Source organism: Neoarius graeffei, chromosome 21 (assembly GCF_027579695.1).
Source record: "Neoarius graeffei isolate fNeoGra1 chromosome 21, fNeoGra1.pri, whole genome shotgun sequence".
In the NCBI taxonomy this organism is placed as follows: domain Eukaryota; kingdom Metazoa; phylum Chordata; class Actinopteri; order Siluriformes; family Ariidae; genus Neoarius; species Neoarius graeffei.
The window spans coordinates 41,282,941-41,304,113 of record NC_083589.1 but is presented as its reverse complement, the minus strand read 5'-3'; the positions used below and the strand labels follow the sequence as shown (position 1 = coordinate 41,304,113).

Below are 21,173 nucleotides of genomic sequence, written 5' to 3'. Positions count from 1 at the left end.
TCAGGATAGATGGACATTGGTCTCAAATAGAGCCTCTAACATTTTGAGGGTCATCCAGTCAAGGTCACCAAAAAGGTCAAAATCGTTTTGGTTGTGGCTACTGCCTCATATAGAGGCGCAAGCCACTGTGTCATCGTGCGGTAAGAATGCAAGAATGTAACAGTCGTGCACTGCGCATACATGTGTTCCGATTAAAATGGCCGGTGAGTGTATACAATTCGGTTCACCATTCGAAATAAATGGACTAAAGAAATCTCTTTCAGACATGTTTATGCTTATTACAGAGAGAAAGTGCATTCCACTGAGCTCTAATGCTGGGCCATTTCCGGGAAATAAGAGTTTGGGTCATGGCGACAGCGTGTGTATGTCAGCCTCAGTTCGGAGGTTTCAGTTTCGAAAACTGTAAGAGGTAAGAGTAGAATAATATAAAGTACAGACACTTGGTATATTTTACTTCTGTGATTTTTAAATTTTTCATTTTTGGATTACGCTTCATGTTTGTGGCTACTGCCTCAGAGTAAATATATATGCTCTATTTACTGTATGGACATGGTATCAGAAAACAATTTTATTTATAAGCAGTAGGCACATGTACCCACAGGGTACCTATTTTTTCGTGATATCTTCCTTCATATTCATCATAAGTGCTACCGGGCGAGGTTTGTTTTGCCTGGCAACACTTGTTACCATTGTATTACATCACCTTCCTGTGCACTTACACCACTCAGGCTTAAATGTATTCTTAGAAGAATATAAGGAGTTTTGGCTGAATTACCTCAAAGTAAGTACTATTCATGGCTATCATTTCTCCTGGAGTTATATACTCCAGAGCAAAAGCAAGAAAGCCATGTGACGCTAGCAGGGCAGCTCGATACTCCACCAGAACTCCACCTCCTCCCCACAAGTCCAACACACCTGGAAATGGGCTAGGACCTGGATGAACAGAAAGAGTACTTTAGTTATAAGCACTTAATAATAATAATAATAGTTGTAGTAGTAATAGTGAAAGTAATAATTTAAGTTATTATTATCCTGTACTGTATATACTTTTTAATTTTGCCTAGGCTATTTATAAAGATCATACTGGGTAGGGGCGGCATGGTAGCTCCAGTGTGTCTGGTTCAATCCTGAGCTCAGGGTACTGTGTGTGATGTTTTGCATCTTCACCTTGCGTTTGCGTGGGTTTCCTCTGGGTTCTCAGGTTTTACATTGAGACTTACTCACTTGGTTAACGCTTCTATCCAAAGCAACGTACACCTGAGCCATGATACAACTGAGCAGGTAACTGTAGCATTTGGTGATGCTGAGATTTGAACTCACAACCTAACTTCTACACAGAAATGAGCAAGTGTGTGTGTGTGTACCTGGAGGGATGAACAAAGTTCCTCGAACTCCTTTCTCACGTACATGGACCCTTTGCACACCTGGAGCCATGTACCATCTTTCTATGACGCTGGTCACCAACGGTGTGAGCTGGTTAAAATCCTGAGAAATGTGTCCATTGTACACAGAAATGTGGAATATCATTGGCGAGAGGACATCTCGCGTTTGCAACCTAAATAACACAGATTGAGAGCGAGTACACAAGGTTTATCTGTCACATGCATGAATGGGTTTAATCCAAAACTGAATAACTCAAAAACAAGCAGGACTATAAATAAGGGATAATGTACAGTGAGCCAGATGTTATTGTGAAATAAACCCAACTTTGCATGATCCCAACGCAAAATGGAAGGGTCTTGAATCACCCTGAAGAAGTTTATTTCTTAATAATGAGCAGCTCACTGTACATTATCCTGCTTATTACACAGCTACTTACTAAAGAAATCAATAATTTGACACAAAATATTGCTTTAAAAATTTTATTGCTTCTGCTCATGACATGGTATAAAGCAATGGTCTGTCATTCATAGCAATGGTCTGTAGAACACCATAATTGACCATGCAGAATTTAGTATTCAAATGAGCTGTCTAATAAATTATGTTAACTTGAATCAAATGACAAACTTAACAAAAGTAAGAAGGACATTTGAAAACAAACAGATAATACAAAACAGGACCAGCTAAAAGGAAAACCAAAAAGAATTATTTAGCCTTGAATTTGGAGATCACTGAGTCCCTAGGTCCACAAAATTTGAGAACTCATTCTCTATAGCACCAAACTGAGTTACACATCCATAAAGTTCTCCAGAGCTAATGTCTTCATACCCTGTAATTTAATAGGGTCAAAATAATGGGTATAAAATGATGAATAAAATAAACTTTACACAAATTGCATTTACACAAAAATGCACTACTTTAGGAAAACTGATTTCATGTTTTAAGCATCAAGTGCTCAAATAAAATTATACTGCCATTTAATGCCCTCCACAATTATTGCCGCCTCCTGTAAAGATCAGTAAAAAGAGTTAGAAAAAAATCCACTTTTTGGTGAAGCAGCTTCAATTCACACTGAAACATGAGAAAAATCCAACCTTTTATTTAAAAAAATGTATTCAGAGAAAAATAAATCCCTCATCATGAAATAATTATTTTCAACAAAAACCCATGTGCCACTATTATTGGCATTTAATACTTTGTACAACCTCCCTTTGCCAGTAAAGCAGCACAGAGTCTCCTATAACATTTTATCAGGTTGGAAATACAGAGCAGGGCATCTGAGACCATTCCTCTTTACACAATCTCTCCAGATCATCCAGGGCCCTTGACCCTCTCTTGTGCTCGCTCCTCTTCAGCTCAGCTCACCCCTCAGGTTTTCAGTGGGGCTCAGGTCAGGGGACTGAGATGGTCATGGCAGAAGCTTGATTCTTTGGTCAGCTAACCATTTATTGTGTTGATTTGGACATATGCTTCAGATCATTGTCTGCTGGAAGATTCAGTGATGACCCAGTTTTAGTTTCCTGACAGAGGCAGCCAGATTTTGATTTAAAATGCCCTGGTATTTCATGGACGCCATGATGCCATGTACCCGAACAAGGTTTCCAGGGCCTTTGGAGGAAAAACAGCCCAAAACATCACAGAACTTCCACCATATTTTACAGTTGGGATTGGGTTCTTTTCATTATATACATCCTTCTTTTTACACCAAATCCACCTTGAGTGTTTATTGCCAAAAAACTCCATTTTTGTTCCATCAGACCATAAAACATGGTTCCAGTCAAAGTTGTCATAGTGTTTCACAAACTTCAGGTGCTTAGGTTTGTGGTTAACTGAAAGAAAAGGCTTTTTTCTGGCAAACTTTCCAATAATCTGTTGGCATGGAGGTGACGCCTGATGATAGTTTTGGAGACTTGGAAACCCCAAGATCTTTTACTTTTTCTTGTAATTTACCAACAGTGATCCTTAGGGATTTTTTTCTCTCTCATCATCCTCCCTATACATGGGAGCAAAATAAACTTGGGTCCTCGTCCAGGCAAATTTGTAACAATTCCAGTTGGTGTCCACTTTTTTTTATTATTACCCTAACAGTAGAAATGGGCATTTTTAGGCAAGTAGCTTTTTATTTATTTATAATATATAACCATTCCCTGACTTATGAAGGTCAACACACTTCTCCCTCATTTGGTTTGTGTTCTCTTATCTTTCCCATGTTGATGGAACACTAACCCTGTGTCCGAAATCACTCCCTGCTCACTATATAGGGCACTATTTAGTGAGGACACCATTTTGTAGTGCTGCCCGAAATGATAGTGAGGATTCTTACACCCTATATAGTGCGCTCAAAGTATCCCACAATGCATCACGAAAAGTAGTGTACAACCGATGGTCACTAACCAAGCAATATATCCCATCAAGCATTGCGGCCGCGCTGAAAGAAATCGAATTAAAAGTCTCAAATTTGATTTAATAAAAGGCAGAGGCAAAGAAGAAAGTATTCAGCCTTGATTTAAAAGAACTGAAAGATACAGGTACTTTGTATTGATTAAAGTGGGAAATACTGTACGCTCAGTATAGTATGTATCACAAAAATACATGCGTGTATTTATTATTTTGAAAACCCACCAGCCGACTGATATGGCACGCTTTAATTGTGCGCCAGTAATGACGTAAATACCAGCGCGATGTACTGGTGTCCGAAAGCATTTTTTTCTTTCATTTTACCAATGAGCTCGCTATATAGTCCTCTATATAGTAATTCCCTATATAGAGAGTAGGGAGTAGTGAACGAGTGAGTGATTTCGGACACGGTAAGGGAATTTGGTCTCTGTGTAACCTCATATTTGCACCCCAGTTAATCAGGAAGTCATGGATTACAGCTTGAAAGTTCCTACACACTCCAATCAACTCAAAAATGCAAAATTTAAATGGGAAACATGCTTCCATTACATTGTGTTCACTATCATTTCCAGGGGTGCTAATAATAGTGGCACGTGTTTTTGTTGAAAATAATTTCTTGATGAGGGATTTGTTTTTCTCTGAATAAATATTTCAATTAAAAGGTTGGATTTTTATAATTTCAGTGTGAGATGGAGCCATTTTACTAATAGATGAATTTTTTCTCACCCTTTATACTAATCTTTACAAGTGGTGCCACTAACTGAGGAGAGCACTGTATTTACATTTTAAATAATTTACTGCAAAATAATTTATCTTAGGCGGCACGGTGGTGTAGTGGTTAGCGCTGTCACCTCACAGCAAGAAGGTCCTGGGTTCGAGCCCCGTGGCCGGCGAGGGCCTTTCTGTGCGGAGTTTGCATGTTCTCCCCGTGTCTGCGTGGGTTTCCTCCGGGTGCTCCGGTTTCCCCCACAGTCCAAAGACATGCAGGTTAGGTTAACTGGTGACTCTAAATTGACCGTAGGTGTGAATGGTTGTCTGTGTCTATTGGCCCTTTTCCACTACCCTTTTTCAGCTCACTTCAGCCCGACACGGCTCGCGTTTCAACTACCAAAAAACAGCACGACTCAGCTCGCTTCAGCCCTGCTTAGCCCCTAAAACTCGCACGGTTTTGGAGTGGGGCTGAAGCGAGCCAAACCGAGCTGAGTGAGGCTGGGGGCGTGAGCAGACACTCCCCTGTGCACTGATTGGTGAGGAGGAGTGTCCTCACATGCCCACACACGCCCCGCGAGCACGCTGGGATCTGTAAACACCGTAAACCCGGAAGAAGAAGAATTACGAATTACGAGAATTTCTGAAGCCTTATGCGCCTCGCCTCATCTATACGCTCTTGCCAGTATCTGTTGGTGTTGTCAGTGACAACAAGCCACAGCACCAAGACCAGCAACACTAACGACTCCATGTCCTCCATGTTTATTGTTTACTATCCGGGTCGTGAGACTACCACTTAAAAGCTCACTGATGTCACTGTTTGCGCTGCTTAACGACATCACGTGACGTCCACCCACTTTCGCTAACTCCACCCAATGTGTCCACCCACTTCCAGCCAGCACGGTTCAGCGCGGTTGTAGTCGAAATGCAACTCCAATAGCCCCACTCAGCTCGACTCAGCACGGCACGGCTCAGCCCGACTCAGCCGCGTTTGTAGTGGAAAAGCGGCATATGTGTCAGCCCTGTGATGACCTGGCAACTTGTCCAGGGTGTACCCCGCCTTTCGCCCGTAGTCAGCTGGGATAGGCTCCAGCTTGCCTGCGACCCTGTAGAACAGGATAAAGCGGCTAGAGATAATGAGATGAGATGAGATAATTTATCTTAATTGAGCGCTGTAATATGACGTACCTCAGTCCTGCTCGGCTGCCTTGCACTGGCCGCAGGCTCCACATCAATGCCATGGACTCCACACCTGTATACGTGCCTCCCACACTGGAGTCCTTTTCCACTGCATACACACATGTTCACATTCAGCAATCTCGAAAGGCAGACTATAAGACTGTGCATTATTGCAGAATTTACATGAAAACTAATAAAAATGAAGCTACTTCATTGAAGGATTAAAACGGATACTGCGAAACTACTGCATGTCTCCTGGTAATGTTTAGTGTCCTTTTAACACGTGTTGTTAATCAGTGTCCTATTTCACTCACATATTCTGTGTGATCCAACTTTAACCTTCATGAAACTAAATGCAGTGATCTGTGACCTTTTTTTTTTAATTTTTTTTTTTTTTTGTCATTCTGCTCAACACTGCTTCAGTGTTTCAGGGCTCTGAAATGAAAGTGTGTGCTGTCAAGATTTTAAATCAAATTTATGGCTCTATTTATATCTTATTATATGGCACCAGACCTTAGCCAATATGAAATGTATTTGATGATGTTTGATAAAGATTTTAAAAATCAAATAAATAATTTATTGCTGTTTACTCATATATTTACATATTGTTATAATCAATTATTGCTGTCAGTTAAGAGTCCTTGATCCCACTCCTCCTTATGTTGGATTATATTATACTTTGAACATTTACCAATGTTCCTTGCAGTTCCTCATATACTACATCATGACAGTATGCATTTTATGTGTAATGACACGTGTAGCTTGTACTATGACTAACTGCTATGATTGTTTTGAGATTCAAATGTGAAGCTGGAGGGAACTGGAGGTGCAAGTTTGAGCATACATATGCAGTCTTTAGAGTTTTCTCAAAGATGAGCCCTTTTCTGATTGAATTAGTTTTACACTGGAAGTTGGGGTAATGTAATTATTACCAGAGTATCTCTCTCAGGTTTTAGTCCTGTCTAAATTTTTCACATCAGTCATTTTTTACAGACTACAGGCATCTAGAAAGTTTATGCTGTTGTTTACTATAAAACGGCCAGTAGACATACTTGCCAACCCTCCCGATTTCGGCGGGAGGCTCCCGATTTTAGCCTCCGTCTCCCACCTCCTGATCGTATGTGTTAAAAACCGGATAATCTCCCGGTTTTGGGAAATCCCTACCACCAAGTTAAAAATACTCCCGATTATGTCTAGTCAGAATCGTATGAGAAACACTGCTGATGTCAACTGATTTTTAACCAAATCAACGAACAGAACGACAGTCACTTCCATAATGTAGGATTCACCCAGGCTGTCCGACATTTTTTACAAGCAGTCATTCATCATAGCCACTAAACCCAATACCAAACGGCAAAAATATGAATGCAAATACCAGATTGCATGGGAGAATGAATTTCCATGGATAAGCAAATGTTTGACCAGCCAGTTACACATTTTAAGGTAAAGATACCTTAAATCAGAATATAATGGACATTTGAGTGTGAAATTAAACTAGTCTTCCATACCATTTCAGAAACAAACTGTACAACTTCTAAAGTGTTTAGTGACATTTTGCATGACAGAATTTGTTTGAGTGTATTTGAATAGTGTGGTAGTGTCTTAGTGCTATTTTGAATTTATGTTTGAAAGTTTTAAGTGAAAGTTTACAAGTGAATTATCTGGAAAATGATTGATTTTGATAGAGTTTTGAGGTTTTAAGTGAAAGATTACTAGTGAGTGTATTTTGGTAGTACTAAAATTTTGCATTCGAGTGAAGTTCTTTGTGGAGTATATTTTGATAGTATGGTAGCATTTATAGTGCCATTTTAAAATTTTGTTTGAAAACTTTCAGTCAAAGTTTGCAAATGATGCATTCCGATAGGATTTTGATAGGATTTCTAGTGCCTTTTAAAAATTCTGTTGGAAAGTGTTTAGTGAGAGAGATGCATTTTAGTAGCGTTAAGACAGTGCAGTATTTATTTAATTGAGTTGTTACTATTTTGGTTAAATCTTAATAAAATTTTATTTAATTTATATATGATAGTATAGTTCTCTGTATTTTTACACGAGCTTACAGAAGGAAAACACATTTGATGCAATCCAATAATACTTTCATTCACTGTGACTATTTTAAGAAATTATAAACATTCTTCTAAAGCATCACTTGTATTATTTTCTGTGGGTCTCTGTATGTATACAATATTCAGGCATGAGATTTTTCAGCTAAAAATCTGATTTAAAACTTCCCTTTCATTGTTATATTACAATTCAAGACGAGTATTATTTCAGATTTTTCACTCTGAGCTATCTCATGCCTGATACATGAATCCCATAACCAATATCATCTCATCTCATTATCTCTAGCCGCTTTATCCTGTTCTACATGGTCGCAGGCAAGCTGGAGCCTATCCCAGCTGACTATGGGCGAAAGGCGGGGTACACCCTGGACAAGTTGCCATGTCATCACAGGGCTGACACATAGACACAGACAACCATTCACACCTACGGTCAATTTAGAGTCACCAGTTAACCTAACCTGCATGTCTTTGGACTGTAGGGGAAACCGGAGCACCCGGAGGAAACCCACGCGGACACGGGGAGAACATGCAAACTCCATACAGAAAGGCCCTCGCCGGCCACGGGGCTCGAACCCGGATCTTTTTGCTGTGAGGCGACAGCGCTAACCACTACATCACCGTGCCGCCCTGATGGAGAAGTATGCTGTAAAAATTAACTTCTCCTCCCCTTTCCCTCCTTTTCTCTCTCACCTCCTCCCTGCTCCCCCCGTTAATAGATTATCCTTTCGGACAGCTGTCTACAGCTTCAGTACCGCGGCTGCTGATGAATATTCAAACGACTCTCCAGAAATGAGATCAGGAAGGGCATCCGGTGTAAAGCCTATGCCAAATCAAATATGTGCAATACTGTAGATCCGTTGTGGCTGCCTTCTAACAGGAGCGGCTGAAAGAAGACTTTTCATTCAAATTGTCAGTAATTTAATTTGTCATAAAAATTGTATTAACTTAAAAAACGATGCACGATAGAAGCATTTTCACTAGTGCCCTCAGACTTTTGGACTCCACTGTAAATATTTAATAATTATATAAGAAACCGGACCATTTTTTTCGCGGCCTGGTTTCCATCAAATCCTGCGCTCTGATTGGCTGGCGACCGGGTCCGTATCCTATGATACAGACCCTGGATAGGGACCTCTGGCGATTCTGTCAGGACAAACAGACAAGGACCCAAGAGCACAAGTTAAATGTTGAATTTATTGATAGCAGGGGAAAGGGAGTTGGGAGGATGTGTGTGTGAAGTTCAGTGGCAGGAAGACTGAGAGGCAGGGATGGCTGGTGGGAGCGTGGTTGTGATGTCTGAGGTCTCCCATCCAAGTACTAACCAGGCCCAACCCTGCTTAGCTTCTGAGATCAGACGGGATCAGGCGTTGTCAGAGTAGTTTAGCTGCAAGCTGACAGGCCTTGGTGTTCAGGCGGCCTCCCAGCGAGCAGGCTCTCAGCAGGCAGACAGGACAGCACAACAGACAGGAGTTTGGGAACAGGCTGAAACACAGAGTCACAGGTCAGGTAGCTAGAATGGAGACAGAAATACAGGGTCAGGTTACCAGGGCTGAAGAGATGACGGAGTCGATGCCTTGAAAGACGATCTGACACTGAAGCTTGGGAGGACTGCAGTTTAAATACACACAGGGAAGGGAGCGGGTGATAGGCAACAGCCAATGACAGCCACTGAAAGTCAAATGAGAGTTAATGATGGTAATTGACAGCAGGTGAGCCTGATGGGGAAGAAGCATGCGGGCATGGCAGGTAATACTGAGTGGAGAGGAGTGGAATGTAAACTGATGAGAGGAAAGCCACAGGTAGGACCATGACAGAACCCCCCCCTCAAGGGACGGCTCCAGAAGTCCCTAGACACACATCCACCAAGACGGGCGGGAGGAGGGGGAATACCAGTGGAGGATCAGAATTCCTCTGACCGGTCAGTGTCCATAGCCTCCGCACCATCTTCACTGTCGGAAGACTCGGACACTGGAGCAGGGGCAGGGTCCGGAAGTGGATTCGCCCGATGAGAACCCCTACGTCGACCCCGTCGGATGGAGGGCTGGTCAGGGTGTAGGTGATGGAAGTCGGCGATGAGGGCCGGATCTAAAATCCTTCCAGCGGGGACCCATGCCCTCTCCTCAGGACCATAACCCTCCCAGTCTACCAAGTATTGGATGCCCCTACCCCTCCGTCGAGAGCGGAGCAGTCGCCGGACTGTGTAGACAGGTCCACCATCAATGAAGCATGGGGGAGGGGGCGGCGGTGTTACCGGGACCAGGGGGCTCTCGTGCACCGGTTTGAGTTTGGAGACGTGGAAGGTGGGATGTATCTTCATGGTCTTGGGCAGCATCAGCCAAACTGCCGTTGGACTGATGACCTTCTGTATGGGAAAGGGTCCGATGTAGTGAGGTGCCAATTTGCGTGACTCCACCCACAGTGGTAGGTCTCGAGCAGACAACCATACCTTCTGGCCGACATGGTAAACAGGTGCAGGGGTCTTCCGCCGGTTAGCCCCAATAGCATAGCTGGTACTGGACTTCAGGAGTGCGGTGCAGGCCTGGGCCCACGTGCGGCGGCAGCAGCGGACATAGGTGAGAGCAGACAGGCAGGTGGCATTTCCCTCCTGGCTGGCAAACAGAGGTGGTTGATAACCATACACACACTGGAAGGGGGAGAGTCTGGTGGCAGAACTGGTGAGGGAGTTGTGGGCATATTCCACCCAGAGCAGATGTTGAGCCCAGGCGTGGGGGTTGCGTGAAGCCACACACCTAAGTGCCTTCTCCAGTTCTTGGGTCATGCGCTCTGTTTGGCCATTTGACTGTGGGTGAAACCCAGATGACAGACTGGCAGTGGCCCCGAGGTGGTGGCAGAATTCTTTCCAGAAACTGGTGGAGAACTGCGGTCCCCGGTCAGACACGATATCCCTGGGCAGGCCGTGGACTCGAAAGACGTGTTCTAAGACGACCCGGGCAGTCTCCTTCACAGTTGGCAGTTTTGGGAGAGGCACAAAGTGGGTCATCTTACTGAAGCAGTCCACAATGGTGAGGATGACCATATTACCTTCCGACGGAGGAAGACCAGTAACAAAATCCAGGGAGACATGGGACCAGGGACGCATGGGTACTGGCAGGGGCTGGAGTAACCCGGCTGGGGGCTGACTGGGGGATTTGTGCTGGCTGCAAGTGGGGCAGGCTCTCACAAAATCCTGGATGTCCTTCCTCATCAACGGCCACCAGAACCGCTGAGACAGCAGATGGAGGGTGCGTGTGACCCCGGGGTGACAGGCCAGGCGGGAGTCATGTCCCCATTGAATGACCTGAGACCTCAGACCGGCTGGGACATAGAGACGGTTGGAGGGGCAAGCGCTGGGGCTTGGCTGGTCCCTGATGGCTTCTTGAACCTGCTCCTTGATGTCCCAGGTCAGGGCAGCAACGACACAGGGGCTTGGAAGGATGGGTGTTGATTCCTCCTTGGATGCCTCATCCTTCTGAAACATCCGGGAGAGTGCATCGGGCTTGATGTTGCGGGAGCCAGGACGGTAGGAAAGGACAAAGTTGAATTGGGTGAAGAATAATGACCACCGGCGCTGGCGGGAGTTTAGCCTCCTGGCTGTCCGGATATACTCCAGGTTTTTGTGGTCAGTCCAGACCACAAACGGAACCTTAGACCCCTCCAACCAGTGGCGCCACTCCTCGAGGGCGAGCTTGACAGCCAGTAGCTCGCGGTTGCCGATGTCGTAGTTGCTTTCTGCTGGGGTCAGTCTTCGGGAGTAGAAGGCACAGGGGTGCATCTTGCCATCCTCTGCTGCTCGCTGGGAATGCACAGCCCCGACTCCCACATCCGAAGCATCTACCTCCACCACAAACTGCCGCTCGGCGTCAGGCATCCGGAGGATGGGAGCTGAAGTTAAACGGGCCTTGAGGGTTTCGAAGGCTTTGTCAGCTGCTGCAGTCCACTGGAAAGGCTGTTTGATGCTGGTCAGTGCGGTGAGTGGGGCTGCCACGGTGCTGTAGCCCCGGATGAATCTTCTATAAAAGTTGGCAAACCCCAGGAACTGCTGCAGTTTCTTACCGCTCTCTGGAACCGGCCACAATGTCACTGCCGACACCTTCGCAGGGTCTATTTGAATGCTGCCCTCGGTCACCACATATCCCAGGAACGAGACAGACTGAGCGTGGAACTCGCACTTCTCTGCTTTCACAAACGGCGAGTTTTCAAGCAGGCGGCGCAGGACCAACTGGACATGGTGGGTGTGTTCAGACAGGGTTTTTGAGAAGATCAAAATATCGTCCAAGTAAACGAAAACAAACTTATTGAGCATGTCTCTGAGGATGTCGTTTACCAGCGCCTGGAACACTGCTGGGGCATTGGTGAGACCGAATGGCATGACAAGATATTCATAATGTCCCGTCGGGGTGTTGAACGCAGTCTTCCACTTGTCGCCTTCCCTCACTCGCACCAGATGGTAAGCGTTCTGAAGATCTAGCTTGGTGAACACTGTGGCCCCTTGCAGCAGTTCAAAGGCAGAGGAGAGTAGTGGCAGAGGGTAGCGGTTCTTAACCGTAATGTCGTTCAAGCCCCGGTAATCTATGCATGGGCGAAGAGAACCATCCTTCTTTCCCACGAAGAAGAATCCCGCTCCGGCAGGAGAGGACGACAGACGGATTATGCCAGCAGCCAAAGAGTCGTTTATGTAGTCCTCCATGGCCTTTCTTTCCGGGGCTGATAGGGAGTAGAGACGGCCCTTTGGGGGTGCGGTGCCTGGCAGGAGGTTGATGGCGCAGTCGTATGGTTGGTGTGGGGGCAAAGACGTGGCCTTGGACTTATTGAACACCTCTCTCAGGTTGTGATAGCAGACAGGAACCTTGGATATGTCGGGGGTGGAGCTGGTGGTCTCCTGGTTGGTTGGCAGGACGGCTTCATTTAAGCAGGTCTGATGGCAGCCCCTTCCCCACTCTCGTATTGTGCCAGTCTCCCAGTCAAGTTGGGGGTTGTGTTGACAGAGCCACGGGTAGCCTAGGATGAGTGGTTGGCCGGGTGAGTGTAGGAGGTGGAACTGGATGGACTCCTGGTGGTTTCCTGACAGCAGCATAGTCACGGGGGCTGTGATGTGTGTCACTGTGCCGAGACGATGTCCACCCAGCGCTCGTACAGGAATGGGTGGAGTGAGATGGTGACGGCCCACACCCAGCTGCCGTGCGAACTCCGTATCCATGATGTTTGCTTCGGCTCCAGAGTCCACCAGGGCGGCCAGGGCACAAGTGGTGTCGGGAAACTGAAGGCGGAGCTGAAGCAGGGGTTTTCGGATGGAGGGAGACTGGATACATGTCGAGCTCACCCAGACCTCCCCTACGCCTGGTGAGCTCTGGCTTTTGCCGGGCAGGTGGTGACAAAGTGACCTTCCCCACCGCAGTAGAGGCAAAGGTTTGAGGTTAGGCGGCGCTGTCGCTCTTCGGGGGTGAGGGAGCCGCGGTTGATCTCCATGGGCTCAGGCTGATTATATTGGCTTTGGGGCGTGACAGACGGGAACTGGGCAGCGGAAGACTCACCCCGAGTGCGGGTGGCAGGTTGACTCAGACGCCCCTTCTCTCGTCTGCAGATCTGGATACGGTGATCGATGCGTACGGCAAGGGCAATGGCCTCATCGAGTGTCGGGGGTTGCTCATGGGAGACGAGCTCGTCTTTGACGTAGTCCGCCAAACTGTGGAGGAAGGCGTCCACTAGTGCCGCCATGTTCCACGAACTGCACCTCGCCAGGGTACGAAAGTCGATGGAGTAGTCCGCCACCGTCCGGTTGCCCTGACGGATACTCATCAGTGCTCGTGACGCCTCTGTTCTTGACGAGCCCAGGTCGAACACCTTTAACATCTCCTCGGCGAAGGCACCGAAGAAGGCACAGGCCAGGGTCTGCCAGTCGAATTCTGCTGTCCCCCACAGGCGAGCCCGGCCGGTCAGGTGAGTGATGACATACCCCAACTTGGCTCCCTCCATCGAGAAGGTCCTGGGCTGCAGAGAAAACTGGATACAGCAGCTGGTCAGGAATGGCCGGACCTGGTCTGGGTCACCATTGAAACGTTCCGGATTACCAATCTTCGGTTCCGGGTCACCGGGAGCTAGAGGCTGTGCCGCCAGGACTGGAGCAACTAGATTTCGAGGAGAAGCCACGGCAGAGGGGCTTGGTGGTGCAGACGGAGCTGGAGCAGGAGGACCAGGAGCGGATGGAGTGGTGAGGTTGGTGAGTACTTGCAGGACTTGGGTTAGCTGCTGCTGCTGCTGTTGGAGCTGTTGCTGGAACAGTTGTTGCTGCTGGTTGAACTGCTGTCATTGTTGGTGGCCAAGCTGGAGCAGAGATGCAATGTCGCCGGACATCCGGTTTATGTCTCCCTCTGTGCGTTCCAGTCGCTGCAGGGCGGTCATTTCGGGCTCAATCCCCATGCTGGTCGGGAAGGGCGCTGGGTCCATGATGGTCAGATCATTCTGTCAGGACAAACAGATGAGGACCCAAGAGCGCAAGTTAAATGTTGAATTTATTGATAGCAGGGGAAAGGGAGTTGGGAGGATGCGTGTGTGAAGTTCAGTGGCAGGAAGACAGAGGCAGGGATGGCTGGTGGGAGCGTGGTTGTGACGTCTGAGGTCTCCCATCCAAGTACTAACTAGGGATGTTAACCGATGACCGTTTGACCGGTGGTTAACCGAATCAACGTCAACCGGTTAATTTTTTTTTGGTTGTTGGTGGAAAAAAAAAAAATCAATCGTTTTGAAGCTGCCGATTTTGGAGCGGAGAACCTGCAATTCTGTGTTGTAAACGCTTGGGGCGTGCCATGCGGTGTAAGGACGACAGCTGACAAATCAGAAACACCCATTCAGTCATGTCCCACCCTCCCGCCCCAGTTAAAGACAGCTGACAAATCAGAAACACCCACTCAGTCATGTCCCGCCCCAGTTAAAGACAGCTGACAAATCAGAAACACCCATTCAGTCATGTCCCGCCCCAGTTGAACACAGCTGCCACTCAGTGAAAGAAAAAAAAGTGTAGACGCAGGCTTTTTAGCTTACAAATTACTATTCTGTTTTTTTTTTTTTTTTAATTATTATTAGAAGGCACATCGAGTTTAGTCCTGCCTTGGCCAGTGCATTCTGAAAGCATGTTTCGGTCTGTAGCCAGCAATGCATGTTATTGCAGATCATATCTCTCCACACAAACTAAAGGCGCAGATGCCGACTTTTTCACGGCTGAATCATGGACTGTAACGGCATTTGCTTATGTAGTAATTTTAATACAGAATTTACTCTGATGATTTTTCAGACACTCCAACGCCCCCCCCCCCCCCCCCCCAAAAAAAATAATCGGGTCTGCACGAGCCGTGAAAAAGGTGCGCCGTTTGCATCCCTGTTAAACTCATAGGTTAACCGACTTTAAACGGCTAATGAGGCTCGGTGGTCAGTCAAGATTTTTTTTAGTTTTCGCCATCCCTAGTACTAACCAGGCCCGACCCTGCTTAGCTTCTGAGATCAGACGGGATCAGGCGTTGTCAGAGTAGTTTGGCTGCAAGCTGACAGCCCTTGGTGTTCAGGCGGCCTCCCAGCGAGCAGGCTCTCAGCAGGCAGACAGGACAGCACAACAGACAGGAGTTTGGGAACAGGCTGAAACAAGGAGTCACAGGTCAGGTAGCGAGAATGGAGACAGAAATGCAGGGTCAGGTTACCAGGGCTGAAGAGTTGACGGAGTCGATGCCTTGAAAGACAATCTGACACTGAAGCTTGGGAGGACTGCAGTTTAAATACACACAGGGAAGGGAGCAGGTGATAGGCAACAGCCAATGACAGCCACTGAAAGTCAAATGAGAGTTAATGATGGTAATTGACAGCAGGCGAGCCTGATGGGGAAGGAGCATGCGGGCGTGGCAGGTAATACTGAGTGGAGAGGAGTGGAATGTAAACTGATGAGAGGAAAGCCACAGGTAGGACCATGACAGATTCACTCATTCACAGCAACAACAAACGTAGTAGCAATTTTTGTCAACATTTATTTTCGCATTTCTTAGGAGAAATATCATTAATTTTACATCATGGATGGTGATAACGACAGTCTTCATAGCGAAAGTGAGTTTTACTACCCTGAGGAAGAAGAAATAAAACATTTCAGGAGAAAGCTAAAAACCTGTAACGGTTGCTAACACCGAGCAAAAACATGGCTGAATCCTGAATGACTCAATTTTGTATAAATATGGGACTACATAGGTGTCAAAATGTAGTTTTTTCCTACCATGGAAGTGCATTTGCATACCGAGGAGGAAGCAATTTGCATGACAACCATGAATGAGGATTCAAAATGGCGGCTCGGTTTTCCCTTTCGGGCACTCTCGTTTTCTGTTAGAATTTGGTAAAGAAAAAAAAAATATATTATTTCCCAGCTTAAGGTTGGTCCGTATGGTGAAATACCGTAACCTCGGCCTTGAATATTGACCTCGGTCACGGTATTTCACGATACGGACCTCCCAGCTGATATATAACATGTATATCTGATTGCCAATATTCCTGCGTTTCCTTTCCTTTGCAATACAGGGTCTGGTCTTCTCACCTTCCATTACTGTAGTCGGTCTTCTGTGTTTCAAGTGCACACTCACGTGCCTCATTGTTCTCTCAGGTTGTAAATTTGTATCCCACAGGGGCGTGTTTAGCCTATTTTTGGGGGTGCTCAAGCACCCCCAAAAACGAGCTCAGCACCCCCTAGCTCAGCACCCTCAAAAACACTGCTTTTGGACGTAATTTTCAGAAATACGTGCCCTTGCGCACTGCGCAATGAATGTGTGCGCGGGCGTGTGTGTGTTCTTGAATTCACCTGTTACGTGATAGTTCTATGACCAGTAAAATACCTCTCCTCCTTGCGTCCCCTCTGATTGGGTTGCCTGTCCGCGCGAGTGCTTGCTACGACATGATGGTTTTTTTAACTGGATTCCACGCTGATGAGGAACTCGAAGTAGCACCTGAGTATTACTGGCATAGCGAGATGTGAAGGTACGGACTGGAGTTACAATTGTTAAACACAACACAATAATATGCATAATGCAATATTGATGTTCCCTGGTCTATGAACAGAATGATAAAAATGACATTTATCATCCATATCGAGATACTTTTGTGCAGAGCTGTACAAGTGCTACGGTGCTAGACCACCGTGTGTTAGTCAATTTTATTTAATGTAACATAGCGTTTACATTTGCTTATCATTCACAAATCCAAACCCTGGTCATTGTCTATATAACAAAAAATATAAACTAATGTAAACTAATGTAAAATCATAATAATACACACTATTATTACACAATACACAATAACATTAACAATTACCACTGTTCAAAATGAATAGCTCAATTACAAATGCCGTAGTAGGTCTTGTTTAGTTAAAAATATAACGTAAATATTTGTGTCAGTGGTTGTAAATGTGTAGATATCATAGTTTATTGGGTCAGCTTCTGTTAAAACATTGCATAAGTCTAGTCTCGTCTAGTCTAGTCTTGTTGTCTAGTTAAGTCTAGTCTAAATGCAGAATAAACGTGGAAACACTGTCGTTCAAGCCAGGTGCCTCTGTCAGCTGTGGGGGCCAAGTAGCCTGGGCCCGCCCATCCTAAGCGTGACACAACACGAGGGCCTGTTGCGAGCTTAGTTTGGCCAGGCAAGCTATCTCCAGCTCTTCCAAGCTCCGGAAAAATCGGGAGCCAATAAACTTTGAGCATCTCCAACGGCCCTGGGTAGAGGCGTGTTCAAGGCAGTGACGTAGTAGAACTGCAACCGGAAGCCATAGATTGTTTACAGAATCATGCTGTATTGAAAGCATTCAACGGGAAGTTCTCATTGAAAACGGAGCAAAGAGCAGTCCTGGAGGTATTTATTGAAAGGAAGGACGTTTTCGCCTTGCTCCCGACCGGCTTCGCAGGGTTTCCGCTATGTACAATTGGCTGCGGCGGGCCGCCGCACCTTCAGGAATTCCGTAGCACCCCTAAGTAGTCCTATTTTATAAAATAGGCTAAACCAATATTTTTTGACGTTGAGCGGACTCGAGCCTGGCATGAACCGCTCCGACGCGCTACAATGACACCAATCTATCACCAGCCAATCAGGAGACTTAATCAAACGCATCCCCCACCCACCAATCTATCACCAGCAAATCAGAAGACTTAATCAAACGCATCCCCCGCCCACTTGTGTCCGCGTCCGAGACGTTGAATTTTCACAGAAGGAGGGAAGTTGTTGACTGAGGTAAGACTGTGTGATAAATTAATGAACGAATAAGACAGGAATTTCAACATATAGGGCTTAAGTTTGTTACCGTTAAATAAGCATTGCTTGTACAGTAGCGTTATGTCGTTACAACGTTGACCCACTTTTAACGTGCCGAGTACTGACTGTAGCCGCTAACATGCTAATTAGCTTGCTGTCAAAAGTGCAAAGACCTTAAATTGCTCTGTGTAAATTAGAAAATGGCACAACTTCCTCTGTAGCCGTCAACTCAACTTGTCTTGAATTTTGAGCCAATCACAACAGGGCAACACTGTGGCCTAAGGTAAAACATGATAGTTTTAGCTTGTTTAAATTACAAAAATGAGTACACCCAATGACTGTCTCATATACTCATACTGTTTAAGTAATGCAATAAAACTAATCTTTAAAAGTGGAATTTACTTAAACTGTTTGCATAGAATGAACTTTGGGGTTAACAGTGTAATAGTGTTGCAGTGTTCTGCAAATTTGCAATTTAATATTTCAGATCTTGAGACATGAAGGTGCTATTTTAAAAAATAAAAGGTCAGAAATGTTTTCTTTGTCGTCTATTTAGTTCATTTTATTTCCTCAATAATTTTCCTTGATTGAGAAATCGGTCTGGGCTCTTATGGGTTAATCAGTAGCCTGCATGCTAGTCATGTTCCATTTACAGTCAAACATTTTGATGTACTCCAAGCTCAATTTTGATGAATCAAAAATCTGCATAGTAGTACAGTCTGAAGATGCTCTTGCACATTTGGTGTCAATTGAACAAAAATTATGGGAGGATATAGGTTTAAGAAGTTTTACAATTTTTGAAGTGAGTGATGGATTGATAAGTTTAGATGTGTTCAATATTTTCTTATCTTCAGACATAATATTGTAGATGTTTCTTTACCTGCTTGATAGTTTTGACCGGGACTCCAATCTTCCTCAGAAGAGTCATTAGTCCTTAAATTAAATTCATTATAGACATGAACTTAAAATCATTTTATTTTATGGCCTCGGTGCCCTGGCTTTTGGCCTTCGTGCCCTCGGCATCAGCAGAGCGTTCGTTTTCCACACTTCGTCGACTGAAATCATACCTCCGATCCACAATGACACAAGCGACTGAATGACTTGATGAACTGCCATATTCACTGTGACATTCTGGAACAAACTGACATGACAGCCATCGCAAAGGAGTTCGTGCAGGCCAATGACAGACGCAGGCAGGCCTTTGGGAAGTTTTAAGGGCAAGTCATTGGTTACTTCTATTAGCACCGCCGAGTGCACTGCTTCCTCTGTTTTCAATGTTTCAATACTGCATTGGTACTGATACAAGCAAGTTGTTTGAGTTAGCCTACTACCGAGGTGCTTTTGTTGTGTACTGTTGGCTGTTTTAGCATTTTATTCTGCGCAGTTATGTGCTGGCATGTTGTGGGCCAAAGTCATGACCGATGGATTAATCTATGTATAGCCTTTTGTGCTGTTGGCTGTTTTTATCCTCGTACTGGGGTGGGACGTCTGAGCGCAGGTCTCGCCACCGCACCTTCAAACATTTTCTAGGGGAAACACTGCTTCGGTAAGAGTTTAATCAACCAGTTAGCCCCGCTAGTAGCCAAATCAATGGGGCTCAGCGAGAATCCTATCGTCGCATCACATATGTCAGAGGAAAGAGTGATGTGATTGGTTTAAGCTTCGTCACAGCCTTTTCTGGCTTCGACCAGTAGCAAACTGAGGCATTTCAGGGAGGTGGGTCAACCACAGGCTCTGGGAAACGGTTGGGCTGAATATCTTGGCCAGACCAATAGCTCGTAGAGCTTTGAAGTCGCGTTAGCCAGACTAGGGGCTAAGCACCCCCAAAGATCAGATGCTAGAATCGCCCCTGGTATCCCACAATGCGTTGCGAATGGGGAAACCCCACCACATCAGGCATGACATAGTATCTTGGTTTAGGTTACAAACCATTTAAATTAAATTTAAATTAAAAAAAAATTAAATACTCTTTAATTGTATAAATTTCAAATGGTTTGAAATTAATTGGGATCCACTGTTTATATCATTTCAACCGCACATCATACTGTGACAGCGGGGGCGTGGTCAAGCGGCGGTTTGTGAATGGAGGGCGGAGTCAGGGAAGGTAAGTGGTAGAATCAGAGGAAGGGAGCTCTCCCCCAGCCTGAACACTTGTGTGCGTACGGGCCTGGGGGAGTGAATGGTTGCAAAGCTAAAAAAATAAAGTGGTTTTTGAGAACTCAGTTCTAGCCTGCCGTGCTTCTGTGCTCCACCCACCTGGTCTGATTCTACACATACCCTCGCCCAATTGAAAATGTCATTCACGCACTTTTCTCCCCCATGAGAATTTTGAAAAGTTGGCAAGTATAACCCCGTTAAAATGATCTTTTTTTTTTTTTTTAAAACATCAGAAAAACCTGAGACCATGATGGGGGAGGGTCAGAAAAGCTTTAGTTTGTACCTGTCAGAGTGCCCTGTTCGTTGCTCACATAGTGTCCAAATGCTTCCCAAATGTCTTTGCTCTCTGAATGATGCAGACAGTAAAGGGTCACCTCCTGTTTCGGGTTTAAATTTGTCACAGCAATCCGGAGCTTTTCGTCCACGAGTCCTCGTGTGGGTTCAACTGAGAGCAAAGGGCGCAGGCAGCACGCCATCATCCTGCTCGGAGCCTTCAGAAGTTCTTTTTTCCGCAACCGAACACAATTTCCGAGGTAATATAGACGAATCTCACAGAGGCTCTCACTACTTTCATGTGTGGGAACTTATCTGTTCAAGATGTTTGTAATCCAAGGTTGTACAGTACAAGAGCTAGTTAGCTCTGCTTGTACACTAGAAATGAGTTGTTCACAAACCAACCGAGTCTTTTAGGTGAACATTCGGAACCGAATCTCATTTCTGGAGAGTCGTTTGAATATTCATCAGCAGCCGCGGTACTGAAGCTGTAGACAGCTGCCCGAAAGGATAATCTATTAACTGGGGGAGCAGGGAGGGGAGAGAGGTGAAAGGGGAGGAGAAGTTAATTTTTACAGCATACTTCTCCATCAGGACGGCAAGGTGGTGTAGTGGTTAGCGCTGTCGCCTCACAGCAAGAAGGTCCGGGTTCGAGCCCCGTGGCCGGCGAGGGCCTTTCTGTGTGGAGTTTGCATGTTCTCCCCGTGTCCGCGTGGGTCTCCTCCGGGTGATCCAGTTTCCCCCAAAGACATGCAG

At 45.7% G+C, this 21,173-nt stretch overlaps 1 protein-coding gene across 1 annotated transcript in view; it reads right to left on the bottom strand.

Annotated features, from left to right (window-relative positions):
• The window catches only part of LOC132869966 (bile acid-CoA:amino acid N-acyltransferase-like), a 56,042-nt gene extending 35,242 nt beyond the window's left edge, over positions 1 to 20,800 (bottom strand). Inside the window, exons 1-4 of the mRNA XM_060903530.1 lie at positions 20,428 to 20,800; positions 5,674 to 5,773; positions 1,365 to 1,555; positions 776 to 933 (exon numbers count right to left, since the gene is read on the bottom strand). Coding sequence (XP_060759513.1) covers positions 776 to 933; positions 1,365 to 1,555; positions 5,674 to 5,773; positions 20,428 to 20,623 — 645 coding nt within the window. The 5' untranslated portion in view covers positions 20,624 to 20,800. The remainder of the gene's footprint in view (positions 1 to 775; positions 934 to 1,364; positions 1,556 to 5,673; positions 5,774 to 20,427) is intronic.
• Positions 20,801 to 21,173: the final 373 nt, after the last annotated feature.